General features: G+C 46.4%; 1 protein-coding gene across 4 annotated transcripts in view; it reads right to left on the bottom strand.

Annotated features, from left to right (window-relative positions):
* The window catches only part of RABEPK (Rab9 effector protein with kelch motifs), a 29526-nt gene extending 4702 nt beyond the window's left edge, over positions 1 to 24824 (bottom strand). Inside the window, exons 1-7 of one of the 4 annotated variants that reach the window (XM_039474638.2) lie at positions 24741 to 24807; positions 23944 to 24081; positions 21223 to 21281; positions 15583 to 15740; positions 10868 to 11020; positions 3631 to 3792; positions 2050 to 2199 (exon numbers count right to left, since the gene is read on the bottom strand). In XM_039474638.2, the coding sequence (XP_039330572.1) occupies positions 2050 to 2199; positions 3631 to 3792; positions 10868 to 11020; positions 15583 to 15740; positions 21223 to 21281; positions 23944 to 23961 (700 nt within the window). In that variant the 5' untranslated portion in view covers positions 23962 to 24081; positions 24741 to 24807. Of the gene's footprint in view, positions 1 to 2049; positions 2200 to 3630; positions 3793 to 10867; positions 11021 to 15582; positions 15741 to 21222; positions 21282 to 23943; positions 24082 to 24740 lie in introns of all 4 variants that reach the window. The other 3 variants (XM_039474637.2, XM_010351364.3, XM_074395338.1) reach the window with 3 other exon arrangements.
* Between the last annotated feature and the right edge of the window lie 1752 nt (positions 24825 to 26576).

Here is a 26576-nt window from a genome sequence, read left to right as displayed (position 1 = left end):
CGAGCACGGTGGCTCATGCCTGGAATCCCAGCACTTTGGGAGGCCAAAGTGGGCAGATCCCTTGAGTCCAGGAGTTGGGAGACCAGCCTGGGCAACATGGTAAAATCCTGTCTCTACAGAAAACATAAAAATTATCTGGGCATGGTGGCACATGTCTGTTGTCCCAGCTACTCAGGAGGCTGAGGCAGAAGAATCACTTGACCTGAGAGGAAGAGGTTGCTGTGAGCTAAGATCACATCACTGCATTCCAGCCTGGGCGACCAAGTGAGACACCATCTCAAAAAAAAGTACTTGTCACCCACTATCTGCCAGACACTGTGCTAAATGCTAGAAATGTACTGGAGAAAAAAAAAGAGACAAGTTCCCTGCCATAATGGACCTCACAGCTTGACAAAATGGCCCAGAATGAGTCTAGGGTCTCCATGGTGTAACAGCCCTTCAGATACTTAAAGATATTTCTCGTGTTCTCTTTAACCTTTCTCTTCCCACTGTTTTCAACCATTTAGCATGACAAGCATGAAATTCTGGTCATTTACCTCCACGTTATCCAGGCCCTTCATGGGTTAATGGCTAACAGGTGAAAGAAATCCAATAGGCCAACACAAAGCATAGTGGGTTGTAATGAAAGGACAGTGCTGTTGGAAGGATGCGAGACAGTAAATGGCTGGGTCCATAATAAGCACTCAGGAGATTAGTGCTACGGTTTATAATTATAATTATAATTATTATTATTATTATTTTTTGAGACAGAGTTTCACTCTCGTTACCCAGGCTGGAGTGTAATGGCGCGATCTCGGCTCACCACAACCTCCGCCTCCTGGGTTCAGGCAATTCTCCTGCCTCAGCCTCCTGAGTAGCTGGGATTACAGGCATGCACCACCATGCCCAGCTAATTTTTTTGGATTTTTAGTAGAGACGGGGTTTCACCGTGTTGACCAGGATGGTCTCGATCTCTTGACCTCGTGATCCACCCACCTCGGCCTCCCAAAGTGCTGGGATTACAGGCTTGAGCCACCGCGCCCGGCCATAGTTTTTTATTATTAATATTCTGTCCAGAGGTGACAGAATCTGATGAAGATTCTGCCAGCTGGTCAAGTTACTTACCTATAAGAACAAGGCTATATTTTCTTTTTCTTTTCTTTTCTTGCTTTTTTTTTTTTTTTTTTTTTTTTTTGAGACAGAGTCTCACTCTGTCGCCCCAGGATGGAGTGGAGTGCAGGAGTGTGATCTCGACTCATAGCAACCTCTGCCTCCAGGGTTCAAGTGATTCTCCTGCCTCAGCCTCCCAAGTAGCTAGGACTACAGGTACCCACCAAGCCTGGCTAATTTTTATATTTTTAGTAGAGATGGGATCTCACCATGTTGGGCAGGCTGGTCTCAAACTCCTGACCTCAGATGATCTGCCTACCTCGGCCTCCCGAAGTTCTGGGATTACAGGTGTGAGGCACCATGCCCAGTTGTTTTTTTTGTTTTTTTTTTTTTTTTGAGATGGAGTCTGGAGTGCAGTGGCATGGTCTTGGCTCACCACAACCTCCACCTCCTGGATTCAAGTAAGTCTCCTGCCTCAGGCGCCCGAGTAGCTCGGATTACAGGTGCCTGTGCTATGATACCAGGCTAATTTTTTTATTTTTAGTAGACATGGGTTTTTACCATGTTGGCCAGGCTGGTCTCAAACTCCTGACCTCAGGTGATCTACCTGCCTTGGCCTCCCAAAGTGCAGGCATGAGCCACTGTGCCTGACCAAGCAAGGCTATATTATTTCGAAGTACATTTTTAAAAATCACTTGAGCACAGAAGTTTGAGACCAGCCTGGGCAACATGGCGAGACCTCATCTCTACCAAAATAAAATTTTCTATTAGCCGATCATGGTGGCATGAACCTGTAGCTCCAGCTACGGGAGAGGATGAGGTAGGAGGATCACTTGAGCCCAGGAGGCCGAGGCTACTGAGATCATGCCACTGCACTCCAGCCTGAGTGACAGAGAGAGATCCTGTCTAAAAAAAATTAAAATAACAATTTAAAAAGACAAGCCCCCATGCCCTGCTTACTTATATCAATGCAGTGGAGATCATCATAGAATTTGTCCCCTGCCAAGCCTCCATGGATAAAGAGCTTTGTCCCTGCTGCCACCATCACATGACCATGCCGGGGGGATGGAGGATTTCCAAGTGTCTCTGGCTGTGACCAGGTCAGAGTGCCTAGAAAAGTATGTTCAATAACATCAAAAGGCAAAGTTATTAAACAAGAACACAAGAAATAGACTCTGTATCACCTCCCAGCAAGTAGAGATGTCCCATGCAGGAAACAACCTTGGGGTCATTTACTCCAACTCCCCAACCCAATCCAGGCATCCTTCCTTTTACATCCTATAGTCTGGGTGTGGTGGCTCACACTTGCAATCCCAGCACTTTGGGAGGCAGAGGCAAGTGGATTAACTGAGGTCAGGAGTTCAAGACCAGCCTGGCCAACATGGCAAAACTCCATCTCTACTAAAAATACACAGAGAAAAATTAGCTGGGCATGGTGGCATAGTAACTCCAGCTACTTGGGAGGCTGAGGCAGGAGAATCACTTGAACCTGGGAGGTGGAGCTTGCACTGAGCCAAGATCATGACACTGCACTCTCTAGCCTTGGCAACAGAGTGAGACTCTGTCTGGAAAAAAAAAAAAAAAAATCAGCCTGGCATGATAGCATGCATCTAAAGCATGGAAAAGAATGGCTAAAGGGGAATCTTTTAGTTTTGTTTGTTTTTTATCTTTCTTGTTCATTCTTTTACTTTTTTACTTTATAAACTGTAAGGTTTAAACTTTTTAATTTGATCATTATACCTTTTTGTTTTATTTATTGATTGATTTTTGAGACAGAGTCTTGCTCTGTTGCCCAGGCTGGAGTGCAATGGTGCCATCCGGTTCACTGCAACCTCTGCCTCCCGGGTTCAAGCGATTCTCCTGCTTCAACCTCCCGAGTAGCTGGGATAACAGGCACCCACCACCGCACCCGCCCAATTTTTGTATTTTTGGTAGAGACGTGGTTTCGCCATTTTGGCCAGTCTGGTTTTGAACTCCTGACCTCAGGTGATCCACCCACCTTGGCCTCCCAAAGTGCTGGAATTATAGGCGTGGCCTATCTTTTTAAAAAATTAATTAATTATTTAATTTATTGAGAGGGAGTCTCACTCTGTCACCCAGGCTGAGTGCAGTGGCCCGATCTGAGCTCACTGAAACCTTGTCTTCCCAGGTTTAAGCAATTCTCCTGCCTCAGCCTCCTGAGCAACTAAGATTACAGGCATGTGCCACCATTCCCGGCTAATTTTTGTAGTTTTAGTAGAGACAAAGTATGTTGGCCAGGCTGTTCTCGAACTCCTAACCTCAAGTGATTGACCTGCCTCAGCCTCCCAAAGTGCTGGGATTACAGGTGTGAGCCACCACACCAGGCCTCATTATACTTTTTTAAATGCCGATTTTGCTGTGGGAAAATATATCAGCTAAGAGAGAAAACAAAGAAGTGTAGAAGTGAGACACTCAGCCAGCCTTTCCTTTTCTAACCTATGCTTTCTACATTAGGTAATTTGCAGGCTGGGATGGCCCTGACCAGTAAGTGGCAGTCCCGAGGTGCCCACCAGTCCATACTTGCGTCAAACACATGCAGCTTCACGTCCTGCGCAGGCTGGGCACCTCTCTCTCCGCCCCCAAAGACATACAGCTGGTTTCCAATGGCTGCTGATGATGTGTGGAATGTTCTTGGGGACGGTGGGGGGCTGGTCACTTCTGGCATGGTCCATGTCCTGGTTTCTGGGCCAGAGAGAATGCAGGTACCTAAACACCCAGGCTGAGGGGCTTCTGACCTTGACTCTGGGGCTGAGCAGAGTCAGTTTCCAGATCTCATACTCACAAACATCAAGGAAGAATAAAGATGATACTTAGGATTTGCCAAGACAGTCTAAAATCCCCAAGCTCTAAAAGCTGTAAGTATGAGCCATAAGAATGAGGTCAGGCTAGGTGTAGTGGCTCATGCCTATAATCCCAGCACTTTGGGAGGCCAAGGTGGGCGGATCACTTGAGGTCAGGAGTTTGAGAACAGCCTGGCCAACATGGGGTGAAACCCCATCTCTACTAAAAATATAAAAAATTAGGCCAGGCATAGTGGTTCATGCTTGTAATCCCAGCACTTCGAGAGGCCAAGCCAGACAGACCACGAGGTCAAGAGATGGAGACCATCTTGGCCAACATGGTGAAACCCCATCTCTACTAAAAATACAATAATTAGCTGGGCGTGGTGGTGCATGTCTGTAATCCCAGCTACCTGGAAGGCTGAGGCAGGAGAATCACTTGAACCTGGAAGATGGAGGTTGCAGTGAGCTGAGATCACACTACTGCACTCCAGTCTGAGCAACAGAGAGAGACTCCATCTCAAAATAATAATAAAATACATTTTAAAAATTAGGCTGAGCACAGTGGCTGTAAGGCCTGTACTCCTAGGCTGGAGGACTGCTCGAGTACCAGAGTTTGAGGCTGCAATGAGCTACGATTGTGCCATTGCACTCTAACCTGGGTAAAAGAGTAAGAACATATCTCAAAAAAGAAAGAAATGAAAAAAAAGTAGACAATACTATTACATTTCAGTAGCAGTAATAATAGTCCCTCATAAACAATAAATGCTAAATAAATATTATTTTCCCCATTGTACAGATAAGAGAACTGAAGCAGAGATGGATTAAGCCACTTTTTTATTTTATTTTATTTTATTTATTTATTTTTTTTTGAGACGGAGTTTCGCTCTTGTTACCCAGGCTGGAGTGCAATGGCGCGATCTCGGCTCACCGCAACCTCCGCCTCCTGGGTTCAGGCAATTCTCCTGCCTCAGCCTCCTGAGTAGCTGGGATTACAGGCACGCACCACCATGCCCAGCTATTTTTTTTTCTTTTTTTGTATTTTTAGTAGGGATGGGGTTTCACCATGTTGACCAAGATGGTCTCGATCTCTTGACCTTGTGATCCACCCGCTTCGGCCTCCCAAAGTGCTGGGATTACAGGCTTGAGCCACCGCGCCCGGCTAAGTCACTTTTTTAAAGAGACATAGCCAGCCAGGCTTGGTGGCTCATGCCAATAATTCCAACACTTTTGGAGGCTGGAGTGAGTGGACTGCTTGAGCCTAGGAGTTTGAGACCAGCCTGGGAAACATGGAAAAACCCTGTCTCTACAAAAAAATTAGCCAGGCATGGCATTACATGCCTAAATTATCAGCTACCTGAGAGGCTGAGGTGGGAGGATCACCTGAGCCTGCAGCGGTTGAGGCTGCAGTGAGCCATGACCACACCACTGCAACTCCAGCCTGGATGACAGAGTAAGACAAAAGAGAGAGAGAGAGAGGGAGAGGGGCAGAGAGAGAGAGAAAAAGAGAGAGAGAGAGAGAGAGAGAGAGAGAGAGAGAGAGAGAGAAAGTGACATGCCTAAGAAATGGCTGAGTTGGAATTTAAACTGCTTCAGTAACACCAAGATCTATGTAATTTCCACTCCACTGACTTGGAATAAAATTTCCCCACCTAGATAGATGCATAGAAGCTTATTTCTTTTAAGAACAAAGTCTGGATTTTTATAGAAGCAGGTGCATTGATTGAGGACCCTCAATGGACAGCACCATTGCCCTGGGCACCACCATCCCTGGTGTCTTTTCTCAAGCCTGGGTATCTACTTTCAGATGAGGACTGAAGCTCCATACATTTAAATCCTTTTTTTTTTTTTTTTTTTTTTTTATGAGAGGGAGTTTCGCTCTTGTTACCCAGGCTGGAGTGCAATGGCGCGATCTCGGCTCACCACAACCTCCGCCTCCTGGGTTCAAGCAATTCTCCTGCCTCAGCCTCCTAAGTAGCTGGGATTACAGGCACGTGCCACCATGCCCAGCTAATTTTTTGTATTTTTAGTAGAGACGGGGTTTCACCATGTTGACCAGGTTGGTCTCGATCTCTCGACCTCGTGATCCACCCACCTTGGCCTCCCAAAGTGCTGGGATTACAGGCTTGAGCCACCGCGCCCAGCCCATTTAAATCCTTTCTTGCAGGTTATAGCATGTGTGAGTAGCAGAGCAGAAGTTTAAACACAGTTGTATCAGAGTTCCTTATTTGCTCTACCATAACACACCAAGAAATTCTGTCTTTTGTAAAAGATCTGCATCCAGTATATAAAATGCCACAGGAAGCATCTGTAACATGTGTGGGACTCAAATGTGGACCTGGAGACTGCGTAAGTCTCAGCCTATATCCAAAGCAAAATGTAACTGTCTCTATAGCTACAGACCTTGAGACCTTTTAGATCTTAGACAGAGCTAGAAAGGCATACATGTGACCTCCAGGGCCAGAAGACTATGGGGCTGTGTTGTTGCCAAGTCAAACACCAGCACAAAGAATCACAAAGGAGTCCTGAACATTTGAGGGACTTGCTTTGGTAACAAGTGCAACTAAGTATGTATTTTGTATTTCTTTGGCATGATGTCAAATTATATTTTCTAGGAGAGAAAAAGGATATGATAGAAAATCACCCTCTTTAATACAAAAATCAACTGGGCATGGCGGCACACGCCTATAATCCCAGCTACTCCGGAGGCTGAGGATGGAGAATCACTTGAACCTGGGAGGCGGAAGTTGCAGTGAGCTGAGATTGAGCCACTGCACTCCAGCCTGGGCAATAGAGAGAGACTCTGTCTGAAAGAAAGAGAGAGAGAGAGAGAGAGAGGAGAGAGAAAGAGAGAAAGAAAAAGAAAGAAAGAAAATCACCCTCTTTGACAGAAGCTTTCCAAATTCTCACTGTATTTCATTTCAATGGATATCGTTGTTGAAAATCAAAAGGCCAGGGTTCCAGAATTGATTTCCCTTTGCCAAACCTTAACTACATCAACCACCACAACAGTGATTGAGCATGAATTATGTGCCAGATACTGAGTTAATTTAAATCCTTTACAAATTAACAAGGTAGAAACTATTATCCAATGTGACAGAAAACAGAGGCAGAGAGAGGTTAAATCACTTGCCCAAAGTCATGGTTAGTGCATAGCAAAGCACACACCCTCATCCGTGCCCTTAACCATCATATTATACTTCTACTCTTCAAGCAAATTGGCTTCACAATTAGCCAAACCGTCTGCCAAGTGTCTATTTCTGACAGTGTTCTGTACCCTGAGTATTCAACAATAAACAAACCCTTCCTTTCAAAGCACTTATGTTCCATAGAGGGAGGGGAGGGAGGAGAAGGGAAGACAGGAAATAAATACCCAAACAAATAAATCAAATTAAAAGAAGCTGGGGAATGTGGCTCATGCCTATAATCCCAGCACTTTGGGAGTCCGAGGCGGGTGAATCACCAGAGGATGGGAGTTGACCAGCTTGACAAACATGGAGAAACCCCATCTCTGCTAAAAATACAAAATAAACTGGGTGTGGTGGCACATGCCTGTAATCCCAGCTATTCGGGAGGCTAAGGCAAGAGAATCCCTTGAACCCAGAAGGTGGAGGTTACGGTGAGCCAAGACGGTGCCATTGCACTCCAGCCTGGGCAACAAGAGCAAAACTCCAACATCTCAAAAAAAAAAAAAAAAAAAAGTAACATACTGTCTAAATGTGCTGAAGGAATTTAACTACTTGACACATAAGAAAACTTGGTCCTAGCTCCTAAACTCTGACCAACTATTGTACAAATATATGGTTTCTTTTTATTATTTTTAATTTTTTATTGGGCAATACTCAACAAATGTATTTGGTGGGCAATACCCCAAATATATTGTTGATAGAGGGAACTGAGCCGGAGTTGGCTGACATGAAAAATGTACAGATCAAAAAATACTTTTTTTGAGAGGGAATCTCACCGGTTGCTCAGGCTGTGGTACGATCTCAGCTCACTGCAACCTCTGCCTCCTGGGTTGAAGCGATCTTCCTGCCTTGCCCTCCCCAGTAGCTGGGACTGCAGACATGTGCCACCATGCCTGGCTAATTTTTGTATTTTTAGTAGTGACAGAGTTTCACCATGTTGCCCAGGCTGCTCTCAAACTCCCAACCTCCGGTGATCCACCCGTCTCAGCCTCCCAAAGTGCTGCGATTACAGGTGTGAGCCACCAGGCTGGCCCAAAGTGCATATTTAAATAACTATGTACAAGTTTTTTTGCCTATCAAATTAGTAATATTTAAAACTGATAAATTCAGTGCTCCAGTGAGAGGAGCACTGTTAAACACAGGTGGAGAGAGAATAAACTGGAAAAATCTTTCTGAAGAGCAATTTGGTAGTATGTATCAAAACCTTGAAAAGGTTCACAGTATTTTACCTAGTCTTTTTATTTCTTGGCAGGAACCCTAAGAAAATAATTTGAAATACAGCCAATCGGCCGGGCGCGGTGGCTCAAGCCTGTAATCCCAGCACTTTGGGAGGCCGAGGCGGGTGGATCACGAGATCGAGACCATCCTGGTCAACATGGTGAAACCCCGTCTCTACTAAAAATACAAAAAATTAGCTGGGCATGGTGGTGTGTGCCTGTAATCCCAGCTACTCAGGAGGCTGAGGCAGGCGAATTGCTTGAACCCAGGAGGCGGAGGTTGTGGTGAGCCTAGATCGTGCCATTGCACTCCAGCCTGGGTAACAAGAGTGAAACTCCGTCTCAAAAAAAAAAAAAAAAAAAAAGAAATACAGCCAATCATTTCTGAATGAAGATGTTCACTGCTTTGTTAATTATAGTGGTAAAAACCTGAAAAGAACTAAATGTTCATAAATGGAGGAATTATGGTATTATGGAGTATTATATTTAATCGAGTATTATATGGCCATTAAAAAGAATGTTAGCCAGGCGCAGTAACTCATGTCTGTCATCTCAAAACTTTGGGAAGCCAAGGGGGGCAAATTGCTTGAGCCTAGGAGTTTGAGATCAGCTTGGGCAACATGGGAAAACCCTGTCTCTACAAAAAAAAAAAGAAAGAAAGAAAGAAATTAGCTAGGCATGGTGGCAACCGCCTGTAGTCCCAGCTCTTGGGAGACTGAGGTAGGAGGATCACCTGAGCCTGGGTGGTCGAGGCTGCAGTGAGCTGTGATGGCACCACCGCATTCCAGCCTGGGCAACAGACTGAGATCCTGCCTCAAAAAAAAAAAAAAAAAAGTTAACCACAACAAAACAAAACAAAACAAAACAAATGATACGATATTAACAAAGCATTGTTATTAATAACAAATTAATTATTTTTGCTAAAGCCCCCCAAAACACTATTTCTGCTGGGATTATGAACTTAAAAGGAAAAAGTGTTACTAATGTGTAAATATATTATGATTTTAGGCTTGTAAAAACAGAGAAAAGACAGAAAGGAAGAAGACAGAAAGTTGTCAATAGCCTTAATGTAATAGGACTGTGGATGACTTTTGTCCACTCACTTGTGCTTTTCATTTTACAATGAACATAAATGATATTTGTAAAGAGAAAAACAGAAACAAACAAACAAAAGGCAAAAAGACAAGTCCACCTCCCACTGGCAGTTTAGCAACCTCTTCTCTGTAGTGATGTTCCTAAACTGCTTCCTCTATGATAAAACTGCCAGTGATGGAAACATGAAGATTTGAAAAACAAAAACAAAGAAAACTAACAAACAAAAATCTTGCCAGTGAGACAAGTTAGGAACTTTGTACTTTTGGCTCAAAGAAACATACTAGGAGGATCCAGGTCAGTGTTTCTTAACTTTGGTACTACTGACATTTTAGACCAGGTAGTTCTTTCCTGTAGTGGCTGTCCTGGGCACGACAGGATAGATATACAGCACATCTGGCCTCTACTCCCAGAAGCCAGTAGCCTACACTACCCCCAGCTGTGATCACCCAAAATGTTTCCAGATATGGCCAAATGGGACGTCCCCCAGGGGGCACAATCGCCCTTATTGGAGAACCACTGATTTAGGTGACTTGGGTTCTAAGCTTGGCTCAGTCACTGACTCCCCTGTGACTGACTTTCTTTTCTTTTCTTTATTTTTTTTAGATGGAGTTTCACTCTTGTTACCCAGGCTGGAGTGCAATGGCGCGACCTCGGCTCACCGCAACTTCCGCCCCCTGGGTTCAGGCAATTCTCCTGCCTCAGCCTCCTGAGTAGCTGGGATTACAGGCACGCACCACCATGCCCAGCTAATTTTTTGTATTTTTAGTAGAGACGGGGTTTCACCATGTTGACCAGGACGGTCTTGATCTCTTGACCTCGTGATCCACCTGCCTTGGCCTCCCAAAGTGCTGGGATTACAGGCTTGAGCCACCGCGCCCGGCCTTTTCTTTTTTTTTTAAGTCTCACTTTGTCACCCAGGCTGGAGTGCAGCGGCATGATCTTGGCTCACTGCAACCTCCGCCCCCTGGGTTCAAGTGATTCACCTGCCTCAGCCTACCGAGTAGCTGGGATTACAGGCACCCGCCACCACACCCAGCTAATTTTTGTATTTTTAGTAGCGGTGGAGTTTCACCATATTGGCCAGGCAGATCTGGAACTCCTGATCTCAAGTGATCCCACTGCCTCAGCCTCCCAAAATGCTGGGATTACAGGTATCAGCCACCACGCCCAGCCACTTGTGACTTTATGAAAGTCACTTTCCCTTGATAAACCTGAGTTGCCTGCTTGGCATAGCTGTTCTCTGAAGTCCCTGCCAGCTTTGACATTTAACAAGTTGAAAATTGTGTTACCAAAAAATTATTTTATTCTGTTGTTTTCAGATTATACTACAAGTTAAAATTCCTATTTTCTATAATGTCAGCAAAGTTAAATGGTAATCAGTATAATTCAAATGTACTGGAATTATAATTGGATTTATATACATATGCATGAATGTTTATTTGTATTTATGTAAATAAAATAACTTTTGGCTACTTACCAGGATTCAGGACTTGTAGACAATTTCGATTTCCTGATTGGTTGGCACCTCCAAATACCCAGATACTGTCAGGTGTGCAGGAGGGAATGAAGCTAGCATGTTCATACCGGGGCAAGAGGCCCTTGCAGGTAACTAAGTCCCACTGGTGTTTTCCTGGAAAACATTTCACCCAGATCCTAGATTGGGGCTGTCAATGATCACATTGGTTGGCACACTTGGGGAGGGTCATGAGAAGAGGGCCATAAGCATAAATGAAAACCACTGAATTGCTTAAAGGGCATGTTGTCAACCTCCAGAAAGTTCTATCGTAGATACTTAGGGGACTCTCTACCTAGTCCATAGACCTTGTTCTATGGAAACTGTCCCCACTTTCTCAACCACAAGGATAAATCCTAGGTCACATGTATGTACTACACTTTGACTTTGTAGCTTTAGCTGATTGGGTTGAAGGTAGCCACTGAAACCAGAATGGGCCAATCAGATCAAATGCTTCCACTTTCTCATGATCCTGAGCTGTACTTCCTGTCCTTGAATTATTTGAAAAACATCTGTATCTGAATAAATACCTCCTTTTGCCTCTGGTTTAAGTGGAATTCTATTACTTGCAAATAAATGATGGCTGGCTAAAACTAGTTCACAGAATATACTCAACCTTCATTATTAGTATTTATTTTAGTTGGTTAACCAATGACATAGGACATTCGTAGGCATTATCTTGTCAGATCTGAAACAAATTATTACGCCTACTTTATAGGACACTGAGGTCCAGATGGTTAAGATGGTGTAGCTAGGGTCACAAAGCTATTAATAGGTTGCAATAAAGATGTAAGTGAACAATTTCATGTAATTGAGGGCTGAAAGTGATTTAATTTACCTTTGATTTTTTTTTCTTTTTTTGAGATGGAGTTGCCCAGGCTGGAGTGCAGTGGTGCCATCTTGGCTCCCTGCAACCTCCGGTTAAAGTGATTCTCCTGCCTCAGCCTCCCAAAGAGCTGAGATTACAGTTGTGTGCTACCAGGCCCAGCTAATTTTTGTATTTTTAGTAGAGATGGGGGTTTCACCATGTTGGGCAGGCTGGCCTCGAACTCCTGAACTCAAGTGATCTACCTGCCTCAGACTCCCAAGGTACTGGGATTACATCTTGTTCAGTCTATCTTCCATTTTTTTAGTGCAGGGTATAGAAATTCAAATGCCTAGACAGGAGTAACACAAACTGTGGCAAACTAAAGAATAAGCACTCTCTTGATAGGTGGCAGGTCAGTTCCAAATAATCGTTGCCATATAGACATGCATGCCTACTGATATTAGATTTTCCAAAATTAACAAGAGAAGCCAGACCATTTAAATTGTTATATGTAGACTTCTGCGTATTTGGTTGGTAAACAATTTAAGCTTAGGCTGGGCATGGTGGCTCATGCATGTAATCCCAGCACTTTGGGAGGCTGAGGCGGGTGGATCACTTGAGGTCAGGAATTTAAGACCAGCCTGGCCAACATGGTGAAAACCCATCTTTACTAAAAATATAAGAATTATCCGAGCATGGTGGTATGTACCTATAGTCCCAGCTATTTGGGAGTCTGAGGCAGGAGAATCACTTTAACCTGGGAGGCAGAGGTTGCAGTAAGCCAAGATCGTGCCACTGTACTCCAGCCTGGGTGAAAGTTTGATCCTCTGTTTCAAAAACAACAACAACAACAACAACTTAAGATTAAAACAATATGGAAATGTTACATGGACCTAACAAAATATGTATGTGGGCTACCAGTGTTCAACTTCTGCCCTTGTGCATAGCAGAGAATAATCGTTTCTCCTTTTTTTTTGAGATGGAGTCTTGCTGTCACCAGACTGGAGTGCAGTGGCGCCTCCTAGGATCAAGCAATTCTCCTTTCTCAGCCTCCCTAGTAGCTGGGACTACAGGCATGCCCCACCACGCCCGGCTAACTTTTTTCGTATTTTTAGTAGAGATGGGGGTTTCACCATATTGGCAAGGATGGTCTTGATCTCCTGACCTCATGATCCACCTGCCTTGGCCTCCCAAAGTGCTGGGATTGCAGGTGTGAGCCACCAGGCCTGGCTAATAATTGTTTCTTATTAGTGGGTTCATTCATTCATTACTTTAAATACTTATAGAGCAACCACTCTGTACTAAGCCCTGTGGTAGTGGCCGGGGATACAATGATGAGCAAAATATGCTACCTGTTTTTTTTTGTTTGTTTTTTTTTTTGAGACGGAGTTTCACTCTTGTTTGCCAAGATGGAGTGCAATGGTGTGATCTCTGCTCACCACAACCTCCGCCTCCCAGGTTCAAGCGATTCTCCTGCCTCAGCCTCCTGAGCAGCTGGGATTACAGACATATGCCACCATCCTGGCTAATTTTGTATTTTTTTTTTTTTTTTTAAAGAACGAGGTCTCACTATATTGCCCAGGCAGGTCTTGAACTCCTGGGCTCAAGCTATCCTCCCGCCTCTGCCTCCCTAAGAGTTGGGATTACAGGCGTGAGCCACAGCACCTGGCCTAACTTTGTATTTTTAGTAGAGATGGGGTTATGTTGGTCAGGCTGGTCTCCAACTCCCGACCTCAGGTGATCCACCCACCTCAGCCTCCCAAAGTGCTGGGATTACAGGCCTGAGCCACCACGCCCCACCACCTGTTTCTAAGGAGCTTATGTTTTTGTGGGGCAGACAGACAAGAAACAATCACACGTGGCAGGGCTGTGAAGGCAGACAGGATGGACAAGCACATGAGACTATAAATATACAGAGTCATGTAGTGCCTGAACGAGCCCAGAGGTAATGGGAAAGGCTCCTGGCAGAAGTGACATTTAGGCCGGGCGCGGTGGCTCAAGCCTGTAATCCCAGCACTTTGGGAGGCTGAGGTGGGTGGATCACGAGGTCAAGCGATCGAGACCATCCTGGTCAACACGGTGAAACCCCGCCTCTACTAAAAATACAAAACATTAGCTGGGCATGGTGGCACATGCCTGTATTCCCAGCTACTCAGGAGGCTGAGGCAGGAGAATTGCCTGAACCCAGGAGGCGGAGGTTGTGGTGAGCCGAGATCGCGCCATTGCACTCCAGCCTGGGTAACAAGAGCGAAACTCCGTCTCAAAAAAAAAAAAAAAGTGACATTTAATCTGAAATCTGAAAGATAAAGACTAGCCAGATGATAAGGAAAGGGAAAAACCCTCCAAGCAGAGGAAACTGTATGTGCAAAGGCATGGAGGCCAGAGGGCTCAAGCTGTGTTCAAGAACTGAGGCGTATCCAGTGCAGCAAATGTGGGTTGGGGAGAGCCAAGAAATGAGGTTTGGGCCAGGTGCAGTGGCTCACGCCTGTGTCTCAGTACTTCGGGAGGCCAAGGTGGGCGAATCACTTGAAGCCAGAAGTTTGAGATCAGCCTGGCCAACGTGATTAAACCCCATCTCTACTAAAAATACAAAAATTAGCTGGGCATGGTGGCGTACGCCTGTAATCCCAGCTACTTGGGAGGCTGAGGCAGGAGAATCACTTGAACCTGGGAGGCAGAGGTTGTGGTGAACTGAGATCGCACCACTGTACTCCAGCGTGGGTGACACAGCGAGACTCAGTCTCAAAAAAAAAAAAAAAAAAAAATGAAGTCAAGAAAGGCCTGAAGTAGGGAGTGACATGGGCAGATTTGTATTTTAGATGATATTCTCTGGCTAGACACAGAACATGCACAGTATAGGCTGGGTGCAGTGACTCATGCCTGTAATCCCAGCACTTAGGGAGGCCAAGCTGGGCAGATCATGAGGTCAGAAGTTTAAGACCAGCCTGGCCAATATGGTGAAACCCTGTCGCTACTAAAAATACAAAAAAAATTCAGCAGGGCATGGTGGCACACGCTTGTAGTCCTGGCTACTTGGGAGACTGAGGCAGGAGAATCGCTAGATCTGGAAAGCAGAGGTTGCAGTGAGCCAAGATCATGCCACTGCACTCCAGCCTGGGTGACAGAGCGAGACTCTGTCTCAAAAAAAAAAATAATAAATGCACTGTATAAGTAGGTAAACTTGGAAGCAGGGAGACCGATGAGGAGGCTATTGTAAGTCTAGTTGAGAGAAAACAGTGGCTTGGACTACAATAGCAGTAGTGGAAATAGACAGATATGGATAAAGATAAGAGATATCTAGTGCTTGGTGATTTATGAGATATGTATACAGAATGAGTAGTGGTAGTCATTGATGTATCCTACAGAAATATTTGATGAATAAATGGTTGGACAACCAGGGCTCCATGAGGGTTCTTTCCTCCTAAAGGTATTGGTCAGATGAATGCATGCCAGGGGACTGCTGAGAAACATTAGATTGAATTTTGCTCCTGTTGCCCAGGCTGGAGTGCAGTGGCACGATCTTGGCTCACTGCATCCTCTGCCCCCGGGGTTCAAGCGATTCTCCTGCCTCAGCCTCCCCAGTAGCTGAAATTACAGGTGCCAACCACCATACCTGGCTCTTTTTTTGCATTTTTAGTAGACATGAGTTTTCACCATGTTGTCCAGGCTAGTCTCAAACTCTTGATCTCAGGTGATCCACCTGCCTCGGCCTCCCAAAGTGCAGGGATTACAGGCGTGAGCCACCATGCCCAGCCATTTTTTTCTTATAGGAAAACCCTGCTGGTATTCTTACAATGTTTTGCTCATAGCTGGCAGCACACGGCCCTGCTCTCTGGCAACAGGTCATGTGCTCCGCAGTTGCTGGTCTTACCGAGATCCATGGCGTGCACATCTGAAAAGCTTCTGTTTGGATTTGCTCCCCCAACAATGAAGACCTTCCCTCTCTTGGCATTACCAACTGGGGGTAAATATGAACAGCTGTGGCCAACTCGAGCACAGGGGCTGTCTCCAGGGAGAGTCAAGGTGTACCTGCCAAAGGGAGGATGTATTCAGGAGGCCTGAGCAGAGAATAAATGCAGTAGTGCATTCTTTCCATTACTCATGAAATATTCAGCGAATGAAGGGTCTTATGCAGACACTTTAAACTGTACCCACCAAAACAGTGCTTCTCTGATTAATAACAGTACCTCCCGAGATGGGCGTGGTGGCTCACACCTATAATTCCAGTACTTTGGGAGGCTGAGGTGGGCAGATCATGAGGCAAAGAGATCGAGACCATCCTGGCCAACATGGTGAAACCCGTCTCTACTAAAAACACAAAAATTAGCTGGGCATGGTAGTGTGTGCCTGTAGTCCCAACTACTCAAGAGGCTGAGGCAGGAGAATTGCTTGCACCTGGGAGGTGGAGGTTGCAGTGAGCCAAGATCACAGCACTGCACTCCAGCCTGGCGACAGAGTGAGATTGTCTCATAAAAAAAATAAAATAAATAATAGTACCTCCCCTTTGCACACAGTCTTTGGCTTTTCAATGTTGTCACTGTCTTCATCTCACAGTGATCTGGTAGGGATGCACTGAGCTTATTTGTCCCCATTTGGTAGACAGCGAAACTGACCTCCAGAAATGCTCAGTGATGTGTCTTGGCACAGAATGGTGGCTGTGAACACGGTGTGTGAATTCAGACAGATCTGGTTTGAATTCCAGCTCAGGTACTTCCTAGATGTGTGACCTTTGGGAAATCATTTAACCTTTCTGAACTTTAGTTTACTCATTTGTGAAATGAGGATAGCAATAGTTCTTAATGCAAAAGATAATTGTGAAGACAAGAAGTCATAACAGGGCAGGGAAGGACTCAATAAATGGTGACTGGAGCTTTATGTGCCACCACATGGGAACCAACAGCCTCAGGGTTCTTGCCACTAGCCAATGATTCCTCCCCATCAAAAAGTTCTCCAGAATTTACTGATTTAAGAGCTTTTCCAGATTACTCACAAAACTCAATCTGATGGAAGCCAAAGCTACTCGCTCAGTTGCCCAGGCTGAGTGCAGTGCAATCTTGGTTCAAAACAACCTCCACTTTCTGGGTTCAAGCGATTCTCCTGCCTCAGCCACCCGAGTAGCTGGGACCACAGGTGTGCACCACCACACCCAGCTAATTCTGTATTTTTAGTACAGATGGGGTTTTACCATGTTGGCCAGGATGGTCTTGATCTCTTGACCTCGTGATCCAACTGCTTCAGCCTCCCAAAGTGCTGGGATTGCAGGCGTGAGCCACTGCACCCAGCCAGAGTCTCTCTCTCTTTTTCCAAGTAGAGATGGGGGTCTTGCTATGTTGGCCAGGTTGGTCCTGTACGCCTGGCCTCAAGTAATCCTTCTGCCCTAGTCTCCCAAAGTGCTAAGATTACAGGGATGTGCCCACCGTGCCCAGCCCATTCCACTCTCCACAGTGATTCTGGATGCTGACTTCAAGTTTCATTGTTGGAAAATAAAATTCTGTTGGAAAATAAAATTTTTCAGGCCCTGTCTTATTTGACCTCTTAGGAGTTTGGGACTCCTGGCCTCTCCCTCCTTCTTGTGCCTTTCTCCCAGCCTGTCTTTCTCACATCCCTCCCTCTGGTTCTGCCCTCACCTTTCTGGATCTCCTTTCTGCATCCTTCTCCAACTCCTTTCCTGCCAGCCACCTCCTGATGCTCAGTCATCCTTGGGATTCTCTTTTCCTCAGTTTACATTTGCTTACCTAATTAATGTTGTCTGTAGTGATAACTTCAATTACCACTCATCTACTTACTCTTTTTTTTTTTTTAATTTTTTTCTTTTTTAAAAAAATAAAGACAGGGTTTTACCATGTTGGTCAGGCTGGTCTTGAACTCCTGACCTCAGGTGATCCACCCATTTTGGCCTCCAAAGTGCTTGGATTACAGGTGTGAGCCACCACACCCGGCCACCACTCATCTACTTATTCATCAGTGGTTGCCAAATCTGTTTCCCATTCAGATCTCTATTCTGATGTCACTTAATCTACACAAATCCCCTTTGAAGGCTGGGCACAGTGGCTCATGCCTGTAATCCCAGCACTTTGGGAGGCTGAGGTGGGCAGATCATGAGGTCAAAAGATTGAGACCATCCTGGCCAACATGGTGAAAGCCCGTCTCTCTCTCTCTTTTTTTTTTTTTTAAAAAAAAAAAAAAAAAAAAGACGGGGTTTCGCCATGTTGGATGGGCTGGTTTCAAACTCCTGACCTCAAGTGATCCACCTGCCTCGGCCTCCCAAAGTACTGGGATTACAGGTGTGAGCCACCATACTCAACTGAAGCCCCATCTCTACTAAAATACAAAACTTACCTGGGCCTTTAGTCCCAGCTACTCTGGAGGCTGAATCAGGAGAATTGCTTGAACCAGGCAGGCAGAGGATGTGAGCCAAGATCACACCACCGCACTGTAGCCTGGAAACAGAATGAGTCTCCATCTCAACAAACAAACAAACAAACAAACAAACAAACAGACAAAAAACCCTTTGAGGATAACAGCTGTTATCATCATCTGAGTATTACAACTGAGGAACTGAGGCGTAGAAAGGTTAAGTAACATTAGCTGGGCATGGTGGCGCGTGCCTGTAATCCCAGCTACTCAAGAGGCTGAGGCAGGAGAATTGCCTGAACCCAGGAGGCGGAGGTTGCGGTGAGCCGAGATCGCGCCATTGCACTCCAGCCTGGGTAACAAGAGCGAAACTCAAAAAAAAAGAAAAAGAAAAAGAAAGGTTAAGTAACTTACCCAAAAGCACACAGCCACCCAGAGATGGTGGATATGACAAAAAAAGTCCTTGCCTTGATAGCCCTATTGTTTGAGATAGTTAAACAATTTCACGACTATCTGTTTCACTTCAATTGTGGTAGAAAGGAGTACAGAATATATAGCATGAGGACATGCATGTCTTAGGAGGGGCTTACCCTGTAAGGAGCCAGGGAGATGGGGTGATCAGAGGAGGCTTCCTGAAGAAGCATCATTTGGATAGAGATCTGAAGTATGAGTAGAAGTTAGCTGGGCAGGCCAGGCATGGTGGCTCACACCTGTAATCCCAGCACTTTGGGAGGCTGAAGTAGGAGGATTGCTTAAGCCCAGGAGTTTGAGACCAGCCTGGGCAACATGGCAAGACCCTGTCTCTCTCTTTTTTTTTAGACAGATTCTCATTCTGCCCAGGCTGGAGTGCAGTGGTGCAATATCGGCTCAGTGTAACCTCCCCTTCTTGGGTTCACACAATTCTCCTGCCTCAGCCTCCTGGGTAGCTGGGACTACAGGTGTATGCTACGATGCCCAGCTAATTTTTTATATTTTTAGTAGAGATGGGGTTTCATCATGTTAGCCAGGATGGGTGAGATCCTGTCTCTCAAAAAACAAAAAAAAAATTAGCTGGGCATGGTAGAACACACTCATAGTCCCAGTTACTTGGGAGACTGATGGGGAGGGTTACTTGAGCCCAGGAGGTCCAGGCTATAATGAGCTGTGATTGTACGACTGCATTCCAGCCTGGCTGGCTAGCCACAGAGGAAGATATTGTCTCAAAAATAAAACAAAATAAGCTGGGCAGGCTGGGCGCGGTGGCTCACGCCTATAATCCCAGCACTTTGGGAGGCCAAGGCGGGTGGGTGGATCACCAGGTCAAGAGATTGAGACCGTCCTGGTCAACATGGTGAAACCCCGTCTCTATGAAAAAAAAAATAACCTGGGCAAAGAGAGGGACAAAGGTGGAGGGAAAGAAGTCCAGGCAGAGACCAGCATGTGCAGCTCCTGGGTAGAACAGCAGGGCACAGTAAAGAAGGGAAAGGTAACAAAGGAACAAGTCACGGGAGCTGAGGTTGGAAATACAAGCAGAAACATTGAGCAGCAAACACTGGGCCAGTTTAAGAAGTTTGATTTTTTAAATTTTGTTTTTAGGATGGAGTCTCAATGGTGCTTCTAACCTCTGTTGCCCAGGCTGGAGTACAGTGGCGCCATCTTGGCTCACTGCAACCTCTGCCTCCCAGGTTCAAGCGATTCTCCTGCCTCAGCCTCCCGAGTGGCTAGGATTAGAGGCATGCACTACAACACCCCACTAATTTTTGTATTTTTGGTAGAGACGGGGTTTCGCCATGTTGACCAGGCTAGTCTCAAATCCCTGGCCTCAAGTGATCTGCCAACTTCAGCCTCCCAAAGTGCTAGGATTATAGGCATGAGCCATTGCGCCTGGACAGAAGTCTGATTTTTTTTGAGACGGATTCTTGTCTGTCACTCATGCTGGAGTGCAGAGGCATGATCTCGGCTCACTGCAAAATCTGCCTCCCGGGTTCAAGCAATTCTCCTGTCTCAGCCTCCCTAATAACTGGAACTACAGTTGCAAGCCACCACACCGGCTAATTTTTGTTGTTGTTGTTGTTGTTGTTGTTGTTTTTGAGATGGAGTTTCGCTCGTTACTCAGGCTGGAGTGCAATGGCACGATCTCGGCTCACCGCAACCTCCGCCTCCTGGGCTCAGGCAATTCTCCTGCCTCAGCCTCCTGAGTAGCTGGGATTACAGGCACGCACCACCATGCCCAGCTAATTTTTTTGTATTTTTAGTAGAGACAGGGTTTCACCATGTTGACCTGGATGGTCTCGATCGCTTGACCTCGTGATCCACCTGCCTCGGCCTTCCAAAGTGCTGGGATTACAGGAGTGAGCCACTGCGCCCGGCCAATTTTTGTATTTTAAGTAGAGATAGGGTTTCACCATATTGGTCAGGCTGGTTTCAAACTCCTGACCTCAGGAGATCCACCCACCTCGACCTTCCAAAGTGCTGGAATTACAGGCATGAGCCACTGCACCCAGCTCAGGAGTCTGATTTTTATCCCAACACCAATAGGGAGGCACAAAAGGATTTTAAACTAGGAAATGTCATGATTGGCTGTATTCTGGGTACAGAGCAAGACAGATGCAGGGAAGCCAGATTGGAGTCTCTCCTTCAAGGTCCAGTTGAAAAACTGAAACCTCTCTACAGCCTTCTGTGGACCCAGCCTTGGAACAGATCACATTTCATCACCATCACCTGCTTAGTCTGTAGTCCTCAGTACACAGAGACTATTACAATTTTACCTCTAGCAGCCACACAGCAGCTGCCCCCATCAGGCCAATGTTGGTCATTGAAAAAAGGTTGGCTGAACAAAATGGCCAAGAAACAGCGAAGCCAGTTTAATCCAAATCTAATTTCCTAAAAATCTTAAAAATGAGTCAGAGCTCAGGGGAAGACACAGAGGCTGCCAGATGGTCAGTGCCTTACTCTTTCTCGTAAATGGATTTTAATAAAATCAACATCTGCTCTGTGATAATTACTGCCCCCCTATCTTTCCTCTGAAGACCTTCTCAGACAGTTGGAGTCTAATTACCAGAAACTGCAGACAGTTTCATCTCTACCCTTTTTTGTTGATGATCAAATATGTTAGTAAACTACTCATAAATGAAACAAAAACTCATGCTTTTCTGTGTTTGGATCCTTCCTTACAGACCATGATGCTTTCCTGGGCTTGTCTCCAGGTTCCAAGATTGGCAGCTGCTTCATGGTGTCCTATGCATAAGAAAGAAAGGTACTTGTTAGACATTTATGGTTATCTTCTTCCTAAAACACAGGACAAATCAGTTCAACCTCCTCTTTGAAACCTTTCCTACTAAATGTACTAATTTCTAGGGCCTGATTAATTTAAATAAGCACCACCAACCTTTCATTTTTATTTATTATGTATGTATGTATTTATTTGAGTCAGAGTTTCACTTGAGTTGGAGTTTCACTCTTGCTGCCCAGGCTGGAGTGCAATAGGATGATCTCAGCTTACTGCAACCTCCACCTCCCGGGTTCAAGCAATTCTCCTGCCTCAGCCTCCTGAGTAGCTGGGATTACAGGCATGTGCTGCCATGCCTGGCTAATTTTTTTTTTTTTTTTTTTTTTTTTTGAGACAGAATCTTGCTCTGTCTCCAGGCTGCAGTGCAGTTGCGCAATCTCAGCTCACTGCAACCTCCACCTCCTGGGTTCACGTGATTCTCCTGCCTCAGCCTCCCAAGTAGCTGAGACTACAGGCACATACCATCACGCTCAGCTGATTTTTGTGATTTTAGTAGAGATGGGGTTTCACCATGTTGGCCAGGATGGTCTCGATCTCTTGACTTCATGATCTGCCTGCCTGGGCCTCTCAAAGTTCTGGGATTACAGGCATAAGCCATTGCACTCAGCCTTATTTTTTGTATTTTTAGTAGGGATGGGGTTTCGCCATGTTAGTAAGGCCAGTCATCTCGAACTCCTGACCTCAGGTGATCTGCCTGCCTTAGCCTCTCAAAGTGCTGGGATTACAAGCATGAGCCACTGTGCCCGGCTTTATTTTTTATTTTATTTTTTCTGAGATGAAGTCTTACTCTCTCGCCCAGGCTGGAGTGTACTAGTATGATCTCGGACCACTGTAGTCTTTGCCTCCTAGGTTCAAGAGATTCTCCTGCCTCAGCCTCCTAAAGTGCTAGGATTACAGGTGCAAGCCACCAGTCCCAGCCTATTTATTTATTTTTAATTAAAAATAGAAATGGGGGCCGGGCGCGGTGGCTCAAGCCTGTAATCCCAGCACTTTGGGAGGCCGAGGCGGGTGGATCACGAGGTCAAGAGATCGAGACCATCCTGGTCAACATGGTGAAACCCCGTCTCTACTAAAAATACAAAAAAATTAGCTGGGCATGGTGGTGCGTGCCTGTAATCCCAGCTACTCAGGAGGCTGAGGCAGGAGAATTGCTTGAACCCAGGAGGCGGAGGTTGCGGTGAGCCGAGATCGTGCCATTGCACTCCAGCCTGGGTAACAAGAGTGAAACTCCATCTCAAAAAAAAAAAAAAAAAAAAATAGAAATGGGGCCAGGCACAGTGGCTCACACCTGCAATCCCAACACTTTGGGAGGCTGAGGCGGGTGGATCAGCTGAGATCAGGAGTTTGAGACAAGCCTGACCAACATGGTGAAACCCCACCTCTGCTAAAAATACAAAAATTAGGCCAGGCGCCGAGGCTCAGGCCTGTAATCCCAGCACTTTGGGAGGCCGAAGCGGGTGGATCACGAGGTCAAGAGATCGAGACCATCCTGGTCAACATGGTGAAACCCCGTCTCTACTAAAAATACAAAACATTAGCCGGGTGCGGTGTCTCAAGCCTGTAATCCCAGCACTTTGGGAGGCTGAGGCGGGTGGATCACGAGGTCAAGAGATCGAGACCATCCTGGTCAACATGGTGAAACCCCGTTTCTACTAAAGATACAAAAAATTGAGCTGGGCATGGTGGCACGTGCCTGTAATCCCAGCTACTCAGGAGGCTGAGGCAGGAGAATTGCTTGAATCCAGGAAGTGGAGGTTGTGGTGAGCCGAGATCGCGCCATTGCACTCCAGCCTGGGTAACAAGAGCGAAACTCCGTCTCAAAAAAAAAAAAAAAAAAAAATTAGCTGGGCATGGTGGCGCATGCCTGTAATCCCAGCTACTCAGGGGGCTGAGGCAGGAGAATTGCCTGAACCCAGGAGGCGGAGATTGCGGTGAGCCGAGATCGCGACATTGCACTCCAGCCTGGGTAACAAGAGCAAAACTCCGTCGCAAAAAAAAAAAAAAACCCACAAAAATTAGCCCACCGTGGTGCTGTGCACCTGTAATTCCAGCTACTCAGGAGGCTAAGGCAGGAGAATCGCTTCAACTGGGAGGCGGAGACTGCAGTGAAGTGAGATCTTGCCACCGAACTCCAGCCTGAGCAACAGAGCAAGACTAGTCTCAAAAAAAAAAAAAAAAAAAAAAAAAAAAAAAAAAGTCCAGGCGCAGTAGCTCGCGCCTGTAATCCCAGAAGTTTGGGAGGCCAAGGTGGGTGGATCACCTGAGATCAGGAGTTTGAGACCAGCCTGGGCAACATGGCGAAACCCCATCCCTACTAAAAGTACCAGTTAGCTGGGTGTGGTGGCATATGCCTGTAATCCCAGCTACTTGGGAGGCTGAGGCAGAATTGCTTGAACCCGGGAGAGAGAGGTTGCAGTGAGCCGTGACTGTGCCACTGCACTCCATCCTGAGCGACAGAGCAAGACTGTCTCAAAAAAATAAAATAAAATAAATAATAAATAAATAAATAATAAAGAGACAGAAATACTGAACTCTAAGGATAAATCTTGGCCTCAGCATAGCATAGAAAGTAAAGCCTTATGGTGTCAACCTTTTTTTCTGGGAACTCACCTCCACAATCTCTTGCATTGTTGGGCTTTTTGCTGTTCGTGTAATATGTCAGGCCTTTTCATAATCTTGCTGTCTGTGCTGCTTCCCCTATCTGGAGTGTCGCTTCCCTTCTGGGAAATTTGCAAACTCGTAGTCAACCTTGAAAGCCCAGTTCAAAAGTCCCTTCCTTAGTGAAACCTTAACTGATTTTTCACTTTTCTCTTCCACCCTCTTCCAAGTTACTTCCTTCTCCCACCCACTGGGCTCTCAAGGTATTAAGCCACCGCCACTGCAGGAATCACTTGGAATGCGTTTAACTATTTAATGCCCCTAGACTAGATTCTAGACTAAGTTCCTAGGGAGCTGGGCCTGTCAGATTCATCCTGAGAACCTACCAATGGACCTGGCATAGAGTAGAAGTCGGAGAGTGACGAGTGAATGAAGAAAGAAAATAGATCGAGAGATGAATGGATAAATCCCACCTGCGGCCTAGGCCACTGACCGCTGTCCCCAAAATCCAGAGGTCAGTGAGGTTGGCTTCATGCGGGCGGGACCTCCCGCAGCCGCTGCCGCTACCCGCCCCCCAAATCTCATCCCCACGTGGCAGTTCTAGGGGATAGGACACGGGGTCGGGAGAGAACAGGCTGGTTTTCTTTCGGTCAAAGTGGATGGGACGGAGCCAGAGAAGGCCCTTCCTAATTCTTTCCACCCGGCTTGGGCCTACTCCTCTAGAGGATTCGGAACCCCTGCCCGAGATTGTGATAGACCCTGGATCCGGGGACCCCCGACCCCCACGTGCCAGCCCCGGACCGCATTACCTGCGGCGACTTAGGCCAGTTGCGAGCCGTGACTCCGCCCCGGAGGGGCGGGGCTTAGGTCCGGGCTCCCCACTCCCAGGACCCGGAAGAGCGTGCGGGCCAACCGCTCCCCCTCTCTGCTCCGCCCCAGGGCCTGGTGCTGCCTTCCTAGGCTGGCGGTGGAGGGTCCCCCGACAAGACCCGGAGTGTCCGCCAGGCTGTGCATTTCTCGGGAATCACGCGGGCTGGGCCTTCCCTGGATCCCTCCCTCCCCGACGGGATAAATAAGCCGGGGCTGCTTGGAAACGACTTGTGCAATGCCTGGTTCGGGCGTCCGTTTGGGGAACCGAAATTCCTGCCGTAGCTGATCTACTCTATAAGGGACTAACCGGGCCGGGCGCCACCACACTCCAGCCTGGGCAACAGCGCAAAAACTCCGTCTCAAAAAAAAAAAAAAAAAAAAAAAGTAGGCCGGGGATGGTGGCTGACGCCTGTAATCCTAGCACTTTGGGAGGCCAAGGCGGGTGCATTGCCTGGGGTCAGGAGTTCGAGACCAGCCTGCTAACATGGTGAAACCCGTCTCTACTAAAAATACAAAAAGGAGCTGGGCCTGATGGCGGGTGCCTGTAATCTCAGCTATTCCGGAGGCTGAAGCAGTAGAATCGCTTGAACTCTGGCGGGTGGAGGTTGCTGTCAGCCGAAATCCGCCACTTTTCGCTCATAAGAGCATTAAGAGCAAAACGCCATCTGAAGGGGAGGAGTGGGCGGAGGTATAACAGTTAACACTGGAGGGGGCGGGGGTATAACAGTTAACGCTTTCAGTTACAACGATTGTTAACGGTTTCAGAAGGGGAGAGAGCTCAGCCTGCAATCTGCTTGCGCAGTCTTCAGGCCTGCTCAAGATTTGGTGGTTTAAACAGCTGATTCATTCCATAATTGCCATTTGTAATTATGGCAGGTGCCTATAATCCCAGCGACTTGGGAGGCTGAGGCAGGAGAATCACCTGAACCCGGGAATGAAGGTTGCAGTGAGCCAAGGTCGCGCCACTGCACTCCAGCCTGGGTGACAGAGCAGACTCGCAAAGATTTCTATCATAGTTGTTGTGGGGAATACACGAGATAATAAAAGTGCCTAGCACCCAGCAGCTGGCACAGAGTTCTCTGTCAAGGGTAAAGCTATTCCTGACTATAAATGAACTGTGTCTCTAGACGTATTCATCTACATTATCTTTGATTTAGTTCATAACCATAGGTTCTCTGTGTCTTTCCTGAAAATGGAGAGGTGGCTCTCTTATGTCTATGTTTCAAAGAACTCCAGTCTCTAATTAGAAACAGGAGCTCCTGGAGTATAGAGCTATGGTAGCTTAGTGGAAGAGGTCAAACAAACTTGGGTTAAAAATGCAGGCTGCACGCCAGGTGCGGTGGCTCATGCCTGTAATACCAGCACTTTAGGAGGCTGAGGCAGGTGGATCACTTGAGGTCAGGAGTTTGAGACCAGCCTGGACAACATAGTGAAAACCTGTCTCCCGCCGGGCACAGTGGCTCAAGTCTGTAATTGAGCACTTTGGGAGGCCAAGGCGGGTGGATCACGAGGTCAAGAGATCAAGACCATCCTGGCCAACATAGTGAAATCCCATCTCTACTAAAAATACAAAAAAAATTAGCTGGGCGTGGTGACGTGCACCTGTAGTCCTTGAACCCGGGAGGCGGAGGTTGCAGTGAACCGAGATCGCCACTGCACTCCAGCCTGGTACCTGGTAACAGAGCGAGATTCTGTCTCAAAAAAAAAAAAAAAAGGGAAAACCTGTCTCTACTAAAACAAAAATTAGCTGGACATGGTGGTGTGCACCTGTAATC

Source organism: Saimiri boliviensis, chromosome 2, assembly GCF_048565385.1.
Source record: "Saimiri boliviensis isolate mSaiBol1 chromosome 2, mSaiBol1.pri, whole genome shotgun sequence".
NCBI classification, from domain to species: domain Eukaryota; kingdom Metazoa; phylum Chordata; class Mammalia; order Primates; family Cebidae; genus Saimiri; species Saimiri boliviensis.
This window is presented reverse-complemented; position numbering and strand designations above follow the sequence as displayed.